At 54.2% G+C, this 15,014-nt stretch overlaps 1 protein-coding gene across 1 annotated transcript in view; it reads right to left on the reverse strand.

The window, feature by feature from the left end:
• MYO5B (myosin VB) overlaps positions 1 to 15,014 on the reverse strand; it is a 340,313-nt gene that overhangs the window by 8,611 nt on the left and 316,688 nt on the right. The window contains exons 30-37 of the mRNA XM_059409632.1: positions 9,877 to 10,075; positions 9,523 to 9,616; positions 8,256 to 8,399; positions 5,999 to 6,150; positions 4,323 to 4,412; positions 2,392 to 2,542; positions 779 to 1,064; positions 11 to 185 (exon numbers count right to left, since the gene is read on the reverse strand). Coding sequence (XP_059265615.1) covers positions 11 to 185; positions 779 to 1,064; positions 2,392 to 2,542; positions 4,323 to 4,412; positions 5,999 to 6,150; positions 8,256 to 8,399; positions 9,523 to 9,616; positions 9,877 to 10,075 — 1,291 coding nt within the window. The remainder of the gene's footprint in view (positions 1 to 10; positions 186 to 778; positions 1,065 to 2,391; positions 2,543 to 4,322; positions 4,413 to 5,998; positions 6,151 to 8,255; positions 8,400 to 9,522; positions 9,617 to 9,876; positions 10,076 to 15,014) is intronic.

Below are 15,014 nucleotides of genomic sequence, written 5' to 3' on the forward strand. Positions count from 1 at the left end.
CAGGGAGTACCTGCTGCGTGCTGAGAGAGGTGCACAGGGAGCAGATGGCCTCCGCATCCTCCGGGGTTTTCTTCTTTAGCTGCAGAAGCTGGGCTGCTTGGATCAGGGGTTCCATGGTCTGGACAGCTCCGCTCTGGTGAAGGTTCCTTCCCCGAAGCCACTCTTCAAGTTGGCTTATGTTGTACCTTAGACACAGGTCAAAGGGAGCCGAGTTAGGCCGGACTTCTAAGGGCCAGGGGCGAGCACACCTGGCGGCAATGCCTGTGGTACCACCCGGCTGCAAACAGTGGGATCGTGCTCTTCACCCTCACGAGCTCACACGGAGCAAATCTTGAAGAGCACTTTGCTGAATGAATACAGCAATGAATGGGTGTTTAAAATCAAGCAAAGCTGAGGGACGTGAAGTGTCTGTGTATTCGATCTACCGAACTGAAGTGATTGATACTTCACCTTCACAAACATACTTCTACGTGAGCCTTCTCCAGTCTCTAGCCTCGCTGGAGTTTCCCCCTGACCTACCCACACTGTCTTTACAGTCTTTCGAGTGCGTCAACATCGTTAAAGCTCTGAACTCATTGGTTTCCCAGGTTACCGCCTCGGTGTGGAGTTCCACCAACAAACGAGCAGGTGATGGAACTGTGTCTCGCACTGACTGTGACAAGGACCGGCAGCTAGGTCTGGATGTCACTGTCAGAGACAAAGGCCCCGGGCTCCGACTCTAGCCAGCGGGGGAGGGCCCCTCCGGCCACGAGGCTCGGGCAGGGCACCCCGCTCCTACCTGAGCTGCATGCCGGTGCTCCACGAGCAGACGTCCTTCCGCAGCAGCAGGTTGTTGAGGGTCACGGCGTTGATCATGTAGAACAGCTGCTTGAACACCTGCAGGATGATCTCAGGGTCCAGGCCCTGTTCTCGCATGACCGTGTGGAAGGAAGTCATCTGGCGGATGACGGCTTCCAGGCAGTAGGAGTTGTCCCCGTCCACCATGCTGGAGGAGCGCTTCCGGTAGCCCGTTGGCTTCACACCAGAGAGACCCTGAATGCTCTCATTTTCCAACATGGCGGAGACTAAAAGAAAAGCATGGTTGGAGAAGCTGGCGTGTTCCCCACAGAAGATCTGTTCTTGGACCACTAAGATCATTCAGCGCCTTGGGCTTTGGCGATGGCACCATCCACCGGCATACGATGTTGATGTGCTCAGAAACTCACAGCATTGAGCATCGGATTGCTAATGTGTTGGAGTCTATGTGGAATGAGGTTTGCCTATAGAAATGTTGGACCAAATTTGTGCTTAAATTCATTATGGGACAAAAATAATGGGCACGTACCAACTCAGTTCTGTACTGGTTTCTGTGCTAAGTACAAAGTTTGAGAACTGAGCAGCTTGGGTATAGTACCGGCCCAGCCCTTGACTTCGTCTTGGACCCTGAGATCATCCTCCTCGTTTTCAAAACGCTCTTTTCCATGAGCCACTGACCATATAAATCTCAGGTTAGCTGGTCTTCTTACACTTTCTACCCAGTGTTTAACTATGTGCCTTTATACTCAGGATTTCTTTCCATCTCCCAACAACCCATTTCCTGGTTACAAAACTGAGGCACACGGAAGTTAAAATTACTTGCCCAAGGTCACACCACTAGGAGTCAGCAGGGCCAGGATTTGAATCCAGGTGTGTCCAACTCCAGAATTGTTGCTATTAGCCATCACGTGATTCGGAATCATGAAGCACTCCCAGTGTTCTCTACGCCCTGTGCCTCATAAGAAGGTTCTCAGGAATAACAATGTGGAATGAACCTTATGCTAGATAAGGTTCTGGATGGCATGGAGTGCTCTGTCCAACTTGGAATCTACAAATAACCTATCTGTGTTGTAAGAACCCAGGGGAAAGCTTTACAACACAGGCACAAGGGACAACTTCCTCCCCAGCCTTCTTGGAGCATCCTGAGTGATATGTGGATGTGTCACTCCTGACTCAAAAAACAACAGGCCTCTCATGTTTAAATTCTGATTTATTGCTAAGTGCCCAAGTCTACTGCTTTGGACAGAGTGTTCTGTAAGTACTTATTGTATGAGTACTTGCCACTGTGTTTCTTCATGTGCCCCTGCTTAATGCTTTTATTTTTTTTCATGAATAAAGTACACATATGGGCATGAGGATTATATTTTTTCCTCTATATGCATTGATAACCTTTTGGATTTATACTTAGTACCTGTGGAAGACCTCCTAGCTCTTCTGAGCACACAGCACACACCTCCTTGCTGCCTTCAGTGGGAAGGTTCTAGTTTTCTGGAAGCCACGCCTAAGGTATGGGCTTCCCTGACAGCAGGCGGTGTCCACCGTCGCTTCTGAGCCCACAATGAGTGGGGAGCTGGAGATCTGCTGCCGCCCGCTTACCTATCATAGGCTGCAACACACCCTCGGCGATTTTGATGAGCTGCTGATAGATCTGAATGGAAAGGTCACTCAGCACCTGACGGTATTCGGTGAGGTCGAAGTTCTTAAGACAGTGCTCATTCTGCTTGGGCGTATTCTGAGTCATGAAGCCCTGCAGAGAGAAAGGGCATTTGAAGGAGGCTCGGCAGGACTTCCGGGTCTCCATCTCATCCATGACACCCTATCTGGGGGTTCCACCAGCCTCTGTTAACATGATGGTCCACAAGAGCCTGTCAGTTCCTTGAGGCCTCAGTGGGGGGCCCTTGAATCTGAAGGCAGAGCAAAACCTCAGCATGATAGAGAAGTCGGAGCTGTTTGAATTAAGAGGCCCGAATCACTTAGTCCACATCTTGAGGTGATTTCCCTGCAGCAGCAGACCCAGCTTGGTGTGAGCTCCAGGGAAAGAGGCCTCCGACCTGAGTCTCTGTCCCTCTCTCCTAACAGGCCAGGATACCTTACAGTGTGAAATGCACAGCCGCGGAAGGAGTACGGCCGGGTCAGATGATGCTTTTATAACGGGAAATTTTACATGGATTCTATTGTTGGGCATCAGAATTAATAGACAAACAGAAATGATCTCACAGCTACAGCAGCTTGTCCCCTTAGCTTTCTACGCGAACAAGAGGAAATAATGTGGTCAAGAGTTGCTAGTATCGAGGGGAGTCGGGGGACCAACAGCCCTTTGTATTCAGGCCAAGGTACACCAAGGGCAGCCAGAAAGACCAAGTCTTCCAAAGAGTGACCATCCCCAGCGAAGTCTCTCAAACCAGGTCCTATTACAAAGCATTTTTAAATAAAAACTAAAAAGCAGGTGAAAGAAGGAATCACTGTGACAGCTAAGATACATATTTTTCTCCATCTTTATTTACACTACACTGATCTGGCTATACTGTGCTTCGGGTCTTATGCCCCTGCCCCAATATATTATTTTGAATAAAAGTGAAAAAGGAAGGGCAGAAAGGAAAAGTGGAGGCACCCCCCGCCCAGGGGCCTGGGAGTGGTGTGTGGGGAGAGGTGGAATTTTTACTGGAGAAGCCAGAGTGAGGACATGGCCTGGGTCACCGAGCTATGGGGCTAAATGCAGAGCATGGGCATAGTTCTTTCAGGGACCAGTGTTGGGAATGGTGGGTTCCAGATGAAGCTGGGCTCTCGAGGGCCAGAGCAAGATAAGAAATAATGCAATCAGTTGGGCTGCAGGTCAAGGAATCAAATTTGGTTACAAGTAAGAAGCTGGGCCTCCAGGTCAAGGTGTAAAAATGTGGTCTCATCACATTGTGCCCCTTCTCGGTGTCTGCCTTAAAATGGACAAACTACCGGTTGGCTTAAAAGACAGTCTCACACATGAGACAACTGACCGGGCTTTCTTCCGGCATTCAAGGAAACGGGGCTCTTCCACAGATGCTTCCAAAATTTAAGGTCATAAGGCTCTCCCTGGAGAGTCCCAGGGGTTCTTGGATAAAGGATGGGTCACGTAAACTCATTTCCCCACCAATTCTACTTATTTGATTCCAGGTGCTTTCTGGGACTGCTGGGACTGTCAAGGCCACCTAGAGGAAGGTGTGCTGTGGCCGGCCTATCCCTGAGTCAGGTAGAGGAAGGTGTGCCCTGAGCCCTGCCTATCCCTGAGTCTAGCTACCAGGTAGAGGAAGGTGTGCCCTGAGCCCGAGGTCCCAGAGGGTGCTGGACAGACCTGACATGCTCTCCTCAGGGTAGAACTGCGTTTGGACAGAGCAGGGCTGCCCTCCACGACAGCCCAGTCTCTGAGCTGACATCTGCTCTGAAGCAGGACACACATTGCTCTGTCCAAGGAAGCGAGTCGGTCTGGCAGGGGATCTGGGGTGCTTTAATGGTTTTTGAGTGCCCTTTAGGCGTTGGGTTATCTCAACACGTACCTCATCCCCACTGTACTGCTTCAAGCAGTGAAGGAGGCGGCAGGTGTTGGATAACCAGAATGATGTCATCTCGAAGTCCTCGTTGTGCTTCTGTGGAAAGAAAAAGACCTCTCTCGTTAGTAGGGGCTCCCATCTGGTTAAACACTCACCTGCAACCTGTCTTTCCAGGTTTCTAGAATTACTCAGCATGCCCCAGGCAGACACGATGGCCCATCATGAAGAGGAGATCCACTGTCCAGGGGCTGTGTTACCATTCCTCCACTGCTGGGAGGGGCACAGAGGCCCCCACCCTGGTTCCCTGAGCAGTGGTGCACCTCTGTGCAGCCCTGGGCTGTATGCTGAGCCCTGGGCAGCTGGCCCCGGCAGGCTCCAAACCATCACTGATCCAACCCAGGAGATGGGAGGAGCACGCCAGTGAACATTCTGGCACTCCATTTATTGAGAGAGCAGATGTCCAATGGGTTCAACCCTCTGGAAAATGACTATAAACTGTAACTTGGTGAAAAAGGCTGTTGTACAGCCCAAAGAGCTGAGACACAGCTTCTACCCTAAGGCCGATAACTGCACAGAGTTCGTTTCGTCCAGTAACACTGCCCCTGTTTAAACGTCAGAGATGAGAGCTTCAATGACAATAAAACAAAGGGGTCAGACAGAGAGTGACGGGTAGGGCTGGGCATTCCGGTGGAGCCTGGTGATTAGGGAGGGTTTTCCTGAGGCAGTGACCTCTTAAGTCAGCCTTTGACTTGCCCAGACCAGCACAAGCCTCTGGATGAGCTCGAGTGAGGGGTCGAGGCAGGAGACTCAGCCCCAAGAGTTGGCAGCATGTCTGTTTAGAGCCAGGAGCAGATAAAACTGGGCAGGAGGTGCGGTAACTGAGACACAGCTGGCACGAAGCCAGAAGCTACAGGCTGGTGTGACACACTCCCAGAAGGATAGGGGGGGCAAGTGACAGCGGTCTAGATTCCGTGCTTCTGGGGATGGCTTACGCCACAGAGTGGCAGAGCGGGTGAGAACGGGGGGGCGGTCTCAGAGCAATGCCGCTTGGGGTGGGGGCCTGTGCCGAGTCATAAATCTCTCTTACAGAGGGCTGATCTCCCTCAAAAAGCTTACCTCTCCCCATAGCTTCTATGTGGCCCGGCCTCTCCCCTCCCTGCAGGCCAGCCTCCTTCTGCAGAGGCTGTCACTACACTGGTAAGGGGCCTCATGCCTTTAAGTGGAGTTCCTCCAGTGAGGGCCCCATTAGCAGCCCTGTCCCCGCCCGGGGCCTCCTCACTTCAGAACCTGATAAATGTTTACACCCTTCCTTGGGCCACTGCCCTGCCTGGGCAGCAGGCACCCAGCTCCTTGGAAAGGTCTGGGAGGAAGTCTCTATTCGGGTTGTGTTCCTGCATGGCACTGCAGGGCAGGGTCAGCCTTCCCTGGAGTGGAGCACGGCATTCTCCTGGCACCACAGGCCAAGGCTTTTGAAAGCACCAGGGTTCCCTGGAGGCGTCTGGACAGCAACACTGGATTTCTGGGTGTCCTGCCATTTCTGAGCCTGAGCATCCGGGCTCCGCAGGTGAGCTGCACCTTCAGAGCTGGAGACGCGAGGAAAGCCCAGACAGGGTTGAGCTATGGGGAGCCGTAGGCATCCCTCTGTCCGCTGCCAACCACCACCTCTGGCACGAGGCACCTACCTTCAGGACTTTCTTAATGCCGTTGATGGTGGAGGTCAGCAAGGAGTGCACCTTGAGGTCATCGTTGACGTAATCGGCGTGCCTGATGCACATGTAGAGGACGTAGGCAGGAAGGCAGGGCACAGTGCCCGCCAGCGTCTGTGGCTTCAGCTCTGACAGCAACAAACGCCAAGAGTTAGACTCTAGCAGATGCCTGGGGTTCTGAGAAGCCTGCTCTGAAATATTTTCTTTCCTCTTTTTTTTTTTTAAGATTTTATTTATTTATTTGAGGGAGAGAATGAGCAAGAGGGCACACAAACTGGGGGAGAAACAGAGGGAGAGAGAGACCCGGACTCCTTGCTGAGCAGGGAGCCTGATGCGGGACTTGATCCCAGGACCTTGAGATCATGACCTGAGATGAAGGCAGATGCTTAGCTGACTGAGGCACCTAGGCGGCCCTGAAATACAAGTATTTTCAATATTTTCCTGGAGCTCCTCTAAGAGTAACCTTTCAAGGGGCCCGGCAGCTGGAGGAGGAGTAGGGGAGAAGCACATTCCTCATTGTTTGGCCAGAACAATAAGACAGGCTCCTAATGCCTGGTCCTTAGAACATGAAGGAGAAGAGCCCACAGGTAGCTCTCTGCCAGGTTTCCACACAGAGGGCCCAGGCCCTGGGCCAGCTGCAGGCAGGAGCCGGCTCCCCAGCCAGTGAGAGAGCTCGGGGCGCTTCCTGCTGCAGGCACACCGGACTCTCCCACAGCGGACTGCGAGAGCAGGTTCTGGGAGAAGCTGGCAGACCGCAAATTTCCAAAGCCAGAGCCCATGTGCCGGGGCCCGGAAGGCCACAGGGACCTTTAGCCCACTTAACTGTCCATTTGGAAACTATGTACTTGGCAGCAGCTGCCTAGACCTCCTCAGAGCCAAGAATAGATCAAGTAGGCTGCTGAGTGGCCACGGCCATTCCCCACCCCCCAAGGGCCACACTGTGACACCTGTCTCGCCAGCCTCTCCAATGACGGGTGGCCTAACCTGCGTACAGCTTGTCCTGTCTTGGGCTGTCCTATCATGACCTGAGTCCCATGTCTATAGACTCACTTGGTCTGCCCAGCTAAGTGTTAGCATTTGGGGCAGGACCAACGGCTCGACACATCTCTATCCTCCACAGCAACCGCTTGTGCCAGGGACCTAGGAGGAGGTCGGATGGTGTTTTGGCATTTGTTTGGATGACTAGAGGGAAGGAGACTGGGTGTGACATGCAGGCAGCTTAGGGGGAGATGGCCTCGTCTGGGGCTGCCTGAGCTGGGACAGTGGGGAGGAGCCACGTCTGCTGGCACAAGCAGTCCCGTTCGTTTCGGACTCTATGGTTGGGAACTTTGACTTTCATTCCCCAGAGATGAAAGGCTCATTCCTAGAAGCCTTAGAATCAGATGCAGCCTGCTGAAGGAAGAGGGGCTTCCCATCAGATTGCTGGGCAGCTCTAGGGGGAATTAGCCTTTAGAAAAAGAGCCAAAGCACTCAGTCGCTAGAAATACCCAACGCAAAGAACGGAGGGAAAAGCTGCCCTAGGCTAGAGTCCACAGCATTTGGCCCTCAGCAAGCTGCTCAGCAGGGTGCAACTCTGGCAAACTCACATTTCTCTAAAACAGCCCTGACCTCCTAGTTGACCATCTCGTGCCCCTGCAAAAAGCAACCATTTCATATTCGTCACACTGAGAAGAGTCTGTGACTTCAGCATAGCACTTTCTCTGGTCATATTTCCCATCTATTGTATTTCCCACGTCCGCATTTTACAGAACATCTAAGGCTCCAAGTAAAGGAGCTTGTAGCTCAGGGTCCAGAGGACCATCTACCCAAGATTCTTCCCTTTTTTTTTTTTACCCAGGACTCTCTCCTCCAAGCCTCTTCCTCCTACTCTGCAGGCAGCTGCTGGACTGGGCTGGTTTGGGCAGAAAGGCAGGCCTGGGGAAGCCAGGTGGAGCAGGACCAGAGGGGAGAGAGCCGGGCCACGTGGCAAACCAGGCTGTGGCTCGGGGTGGCAAGGAGAGCCGCACCCAAGAGCCTGGCATGTGGTCCCCATAGCATCACAGCATGAGCATGGCCTGGGGAGGGGATGTTGTTGGGAGCTGATTAGAGAAGCAGCCATGGGAAGGGAGGGTGACGGAGAGCCAAGGATGGGTGGGAGGTGGCGGGGTGCAGAGTGGGGGGTGGGTTATGCTGGGTTGGCCACGCAGCTGGGGAAGGAGCTGTGTGGGGGTGGGATGCCACAGAGGGTCCCGACCTGTCACCAGGTTCCGAATGAGAAGGGCCTCGTCTTCCTTGTGGTACTCCAGCATGCCCTGGAAGTCCTTCTCCTTCCGTTGGACGGTGACCTGCCTGTTGAGCTCATGTCGCTTCCGCTCACTCTGGGCCAGTGCCTGGGCGGCTGGGCAGGGAAGAGACAGGAAACATGAAGAGAGAGCTCTAGGCTACAGGCCCGAGAGGCGGGGGTGCCTTAGGTCAGTGGTGCTTCGCTCTGGGGATCCAGCATTCCAGGTTCTCTGAGCTCCCACACCCCTCACGTGGTCTGTCCTTGTGGCCCGGACCACACTCCAAGGAGCTTAGCACCAGGCACTGGGGCCCCCGCGGGATAAGAATTCAGAAGAATGAATGACAGGTCTTCAAGACTGAATGAGAGAGAGAAGCCTGAAGCCTGAGAGGCCAGGAGAAGAAGAACTCAAAGAGAGCAGAGAGATTCAGGGATGGAGAGGGGCTGAGCAGAACACGCAGCCTCTCCTCCTAGATCCTCCTCCAAAGCAGCAGGTGGGCATAACCAGCTGAGTAAGCAAATGACACCCATGCTGGGTGCTGTGCCCAGAGGCACTTGGTATTAGGACAAGAGATGGGACTCAACCCTGGGGACACAGCTCTTGAGAGGAGAGTAAAAGGATGGGGGGGGGGTCCAGGCGGTGGGGGACCCAGAGAGGATTCCATGCCAGGTGGCATGTGTCAAGAAGGACCGGGGCTGACAGATTTATAGCAAGGAGTCAGAGCAAGCACATTCTGGATGTTTCTGGAAGAAATTTAAAACTGCCTGACCTCTCTGGGCCAGATTCAAGGTTAGAAATTTAAGGATAAAAATCATAGGACTGACCTTGTTCCTTCCTGACTACCCGTCACATGGAGTGAGTGAGGGCTCTGTGGTCGGGGTCTGTGTGTTATGTAGCATTTTCCCCCACACCAAAAAAGCTTCGCCTCCCAGCTCCCTTGAGGGCAGGGCCACAGGGCCACGGTCTCAGTGCAGAGCTCAGAGGAAGCACCCAAACACCTGCCGGGCTGACTTATCTTCATCCAGATTCCAGCCACCTGAGAACGTGTGAGCCTGTGGGATCTGACTTGGTCTATCCCACAGCTGGACTGGGCACAGGCACCAGAGGACGGGGGAAGCAGGAAGAACCTGCAGAGGGAAGCGGCCCTTCTGTTCCCTTCCCTCACTGAGCTCGAGCACACGCAGGCACACACACACACACACACACACACACCCTCTCTCTCTCTCTCATGGGCCTTACCTTCTAGGTCCTGGACCTTCTTCATGTAAATTTTCAGTTGTTTCTTGAGCTTCCTCTCATTCTTTTCCAGCTTTTCTACCAGTTCTTTGAGGTCCTAAAATCAGAGGGAAGCAGTGTGAGAACAGACTTAACCCGGCCCCGGAGGGCAGGGGCTAGAATCCTGGGGCCCAGGGTGGCCCTCGGTAGCCACCAACCCCAGTCCTAAACCCTTACTGAAGGGTGGTCTCTAGATTCTGTTCCTGCTCTGGGGCCAAGGATGGAAACCTGGCCCATTTAGCTAAAGGCCATCGCTGGCTCCAACTGTTTCCAGAACGTGACTTTCCAGAGTGTGATCCGATGGGCAACATCACTCACCAGGTTCTCGTTGGTCAGCCGGGAGATCTCCTGCTGGACACCAAACTCCACCTGGGCCTCCGGGGACAGCAGCAGTGTCTGGCAGAAAGTCTGCTGCTGCTTGTCCAACTCCTCCTTCAGGGCTTCCACCTGCGCCTTGAGGCCCTCCACCTCCTCCTCGTGCTCGCGGCTCTGGGCCTGTAGCTGTGCCTCCAGCAGCCTGCACCAGGGGGAGGGGGGCCGGTGACCGTGGGGCTCAGGTCAGCGCCCCATGTGAGGGGCCACAGACGGACACGCCATGGGGAGCAGCCAAGCACACAGCAGCAGCAACTGCACAAACCCAACGGGGAAGACGCCGAGGGGAGCAGTCTGGCAAGCAGCCCAGCCCGTCCCGTCCTGTCCGAGGATGGGAACTCGGGGTCAAATGCGCACCCCTGGTCCAAGGCCTTTTCCTTGCCACCCCCTCCCCCATTCCGTTCCTCATCCTACACAGGCGATTGGTTTCGGATTGAGAGATTGTCTCCGTGTCAAATTGCCACCCACAAAAATAAATTTCTTACAGCACCATTTACAGAAAAGTATCCACATCTGTACCAGCTTCACAAGAATCTCCTTGTTAAGACAAAAGCCTAGTAGACTCAACTAGTGCCTGCGTATTTCCTCTATCCTAGATTATCTGCCTGTCTTAGAAAGGCGAAACCCGAGCGCCCTCCTTTTTCTCGTCACCACCACCTCCACTTTGTCTGCGGCCATAAATACACAAATTCTTCTCTAGTCAAAACAGAAATTAAGACTCCTGGCGAACCATCTGGGGGAAGCTTTCAGATCAGCTGGTGTCATGAACAGAAGCAGAAGAATCTTGAGAAGATCTGGGCAAGGTTGGCAAGAAGTCTCAGAAGACTCTGAGTCTGAAAGCTCCCCCGGCAATTCTGGGAGACGCCTGTTCCATCCGTCATGAGAAGGCAAGGGATTCTCGAAGCTTCCCAAGCAGCTTCCTCCTCCCCGGGAAGCACTAATGGGAACGAGGTGCTACCTTCTTGGGCTCAAGAGCAAATGTTCTGATTCAGGGTAGTGAACATCACATGAAAGAAAGGTAGGACGTCTGGATGAAAGGTACGCCAAAAGCTGTCTGACAAGACCCACATGCTCGAAAATTCTCTTCGGTCTCTCCCAGGGGTGTGCCAAGACAGTGACCAGAGCTTAGACTCAGGAACCTGGAAGTGCCTCAGAAATGCCAGTAAGAGTCCCCAGCTGCCCTGGAGACACCTTTTTTGTTTTGTTTTGTTTTGTTTTACAGTTGTGCTAGTTTGGCCACAAGAGAGGATGGACCAAGTTGCCAAGGGAGCTAGAGATGGGGAGTCTATGCTGTCAACGCCTCCATGGCTGTGCCCATGTCTTCTGTAGCTCAGTCAGCTCCACAGTGACACGGGGAGCAATGCCTGACTCCCAGGGGCTTCTCAACAGATTCATACAAGTGAAGAAATGCTGGAAGACTGACTCACCCACGCCACACGCCGTATCAATCAGCTGAAAGCACTAATGACGTGAGGATTAGAGGGAAGAGCTCTGTGATTAAATAAGCATTTTAGAGGACACAGGATATTTAGAGAGCATCTTGGCTACAATACACTAAAAGCATCACCAGAAAGTTATAAACATCTCAAGAGAGAACAGAAACCACTAGGTTCTAAGGACTCTCCCTCAGGATTCGGTTCCTGACTTGGGCTGTGAGTTTGTGCCGGTAGCTTTCTTATTCTCCATCTAGACTGTAGTTGGGTGGCTTCAGTTCTGGGCAAGATAGGAGAATCCCTAGACAAGCACCGGGCTCGACACACCTCCTCTGAGGCCAAGAGTTCAGGGGCCTCAGCCAGTGACAGAGCTGGTTCTAGAAGCCGGGTCTCCTGATAGATACGTCTGACCTTTCAGTTTTGTTAATGCATTCATTTGCTTATTAAAAAAAAAAAAAAATCCAATCTGCTGATAGAGAGCCACAAGGAATCACCTGGTTTTACATGGGGCTTCCCTCCCCAATAAAACAAACTTCTCGCTGGGGCAGGTCTTACTGAATAATGGCCATTATAACAGAAATATCAGACAACATGGGTCCTATGCTTACTATGCGCCAGGCACATGCCAAAATGCTCCACCTGCCTTAACCCTATTCCTTAGAATGACTCCGTGAGGCAGGTCCCATTCTGATCCACATCAGAGCAGCGAGGGAAGAGACCGAGGTCGCCTTGCTCACAGGCGGTGGGGCCACTTAGCAACCTAGAGCCAGGAGGCACGCTGCCTCGAGGACCAGCTGATCTGGACCTTCTTCTCCCAAGAACAGATTCTTGTTGCTGTAATGGGCCCTCCAGCAGGTCATGGGCAGGGAACACTTTGGAGGTAGTATGGGAGGGCGTCAGGTTCCCACCTGGCCCCATCACCGCCAGGCTGAGGGGCCTGGGCCACCACGGACCCCACCGCCATGGCCTCTTCTGGGACACAAGCCTGTGGACCATTGCTGCTTTGGTTGCTGGGGGGCTCAAATTCACCAAGCTATGCCACAGACCCAAAGGGCCACACGCTGGCAGCCAAAGTGGGACAGGACCATCACATGGTGTCTAACCTCCCTTGGTAAACTGCTCACCCACAGCTCAAGGCCAGTGGCTTATTCAGATTCTGGTACCACGTGGAGGGTTCAGGTTCTAGATCTTCCACTGAAGCGGCAAGTCCCTTGAATCCTAGAAGCATCAGTGAGTGTCCTGACCCCAGGAAGGTTCCCCTGAGCCTTTAGCTGCTGTTGCCTAGACCCCTATGAGCAGCACCCTGGGCCTCATCCACACAGAGCCCGGACACAGATAGCCAGCCAAGTGACCCGAGGGGCAGCCCACGGCACCCCCGAGACTCGGGCCCTGGCCTCCACTCCAGGGGAGAGACAGGTAAGCGTAGACACGAGCAGGCGGGACAGACAGAGCAGGCGCAGGCAGGAAGGCGTATGCGTGACCTGGCAACTTGCTTTAGGCCTTGGTAGGCCAAGCCGAGCTCTCCATCTTCATTCAAATATCCCCAATCCTCAGTCTTGCTAGAAATAAATGACAAAAAACAGGGCATCGAGTGTGGAGGGAAGAGACAGGGAGGCAGAACGTCCAGGAACGTGAGGCCAAGCGGTGGAAACAAAAAAAAAAAAAAAAGGAAAAGCTCGAACTCCCAGCTTCCCTTCTTCCTTTGCAATCACCAGCCCCTGAGCACCTAAGAACGTCCCTGTTCCCGAGGCCGGGTCTCAGAAGGGGGTTCGTGCGCTCTCATGGGGGATTGAGGATCACGATGGGAGCCAAAGGCTGCACTTGCCCCAATAAATTCTGTGAACAGCAGTGGTCCTCACCCTCTCCACACCCTCGCCCGGAAGGATTCAGAAAAGGAAAGAGAATGAGGAGACCCGCAACCAGAGCAGGGAGGCGAGGCCTGTGCTCAGTAGAAGCCCCAGAGGGCCTCCGGGGAGGCAGCATCTGCTGTGCTCTGACCGGGGCCACAAGGCTCGGTGACATTGAGGGAGACAGCTCCATGCTGTCTGCTTTTCAAGGCCGTTCTCCACTTTGTCACTAAGGATGCACAAGCATCAGCTCACCTCACCTCCAGCCCTCAAGGCAGTTGCATAGTTGCGCATAAACCATGAATAAAGGCCAAGCAGGATGCCTGCGGAACTGTCTCTGCCCCCACCCCAGGGACTGGGTGGCATCTCTCTTATTCACTCAACCTGGAAAGCAGATGGCCAGCTGCCGTCTCCTTGCAAATCCTTTGATCCTCCCCAGGGGCCCAGTGCCTGCCTAGTGCCAGATGAGTCCCTCCTGGAGGTCAGGCGCGTGCCCCCCATACCCCCAGCCATGTACCTCCCTGAGGCACACACAGGAGATCCTCAAGGGCCGGTGGGAGGGGGCTGTAGGCCGAAGACTGAGCCTCTTGAGCCTCTCGCACCTGCCAGGAGGCTGCCCCCGACTTTCTGTGTGGGGATCCTCCTCGTGCTGGTTGGATCCCTATTTTCCTGGCAGGAATCCCGGAGGAGCCGCAGACGGTGTGCCCACTGTGCCCGGATCGGCAACCCCGTCCTCACAGCAGGGAGACCACCTTCCCCCGGAGGAGTGGAGCTGCTGTGTTGCTCCTGCTGGGTGCTGGGTGAGGTCTGGGGGAGTAGCTACCCCGTTACCCCCTCCCCGGAGCGCAGCCTCATGAAGGGCGGCCCCAGGCCTTGGCAGGGCTCACACAAGCTGCTTCTAGAGGGAGGCGGGTCATGCGGCTCCTAGGTCCCACCCTGAGAAGCTTGAAGGAGAGGGAAGGGGCAGGGACCGCTGGGCGCATGCGGGGCTCCACGCCTTCCTTTCAGGGCTGTGCTACCTCCTGCTGGGCAGCGAGCAGATTACTGCCAAGAAGTCCATCGTGGGGGCCTCTCCTCTTTAGGACTCTGGCTTCTCAAATGTCCAGAGCTCTCACGGAGGCCTGGCCTCCCCAGAGACTGTGTTGACTGGAGACTTTGAGCAGTCCCCTTCAGTTCCTAGCACAGAAACCCCCTGTGTGTTCCACTTATCCCAGCAAATCCAAAAGGGACCCTGGCCATGTCAAGTGGGAGCTGGCAAGCTAGTGCCTGTCCCTTCTCAGCTCCTACCACATTTAACTAGGGCGCTCAGTAGCCAGTACTTTGCTCACCAGGAATGCAGGACCTTTTCCGTCACCTTGTTTGCCATGAGTGAAGGGATCCCAAGAGGGAGAGGACCTGCCTGGCCCGGACAGCTGCCCATCCTGGCTGGCCCTCCGGATGCCCAGGCGGAGGGAGGGGGCTGCTGGCTCTGGCCGGGAGGGTCACGGTGTTCCTATAGTTCCCGTGATGGCACATGAAGTCCCACCTCTCACCCTCTGGCGGGTGCCTGTGCGTTGCTGAGTTACACAGAGAGGAAGTTAGCATTAATCCCTGCTCCGAGGGAGATGCTCTCAGAATTCTTAATTCTGGAACAGGCTGGGCATGATGCACAAAGATAAAAGTAGAGACTGTGCGGGCTCAGGAAGTCGGGCACACCGGCTAATGAAAATGCAGTCAGCCAGCTCAGGTCGGAGCCCTTGTTCCTGGATCAAAGAGGACCGGTTCCTCTACGGGGACTCTCTCCCCTTCGTGGGGTCTCATGGGG

Source organism: Mustela nigripes, chromosome 8 (assembly GCF_022355385.1).
Source record: "Mustela nigripes isolate SB6536 chromosome 8, MUSNIG.SB6536, whole genome shotgun sequence".
NCBI lineage: Eukaryota > Metazoa > Chordata > Mammalia > Carnivora > Mustelidae > Mustela > Mustela nigripes.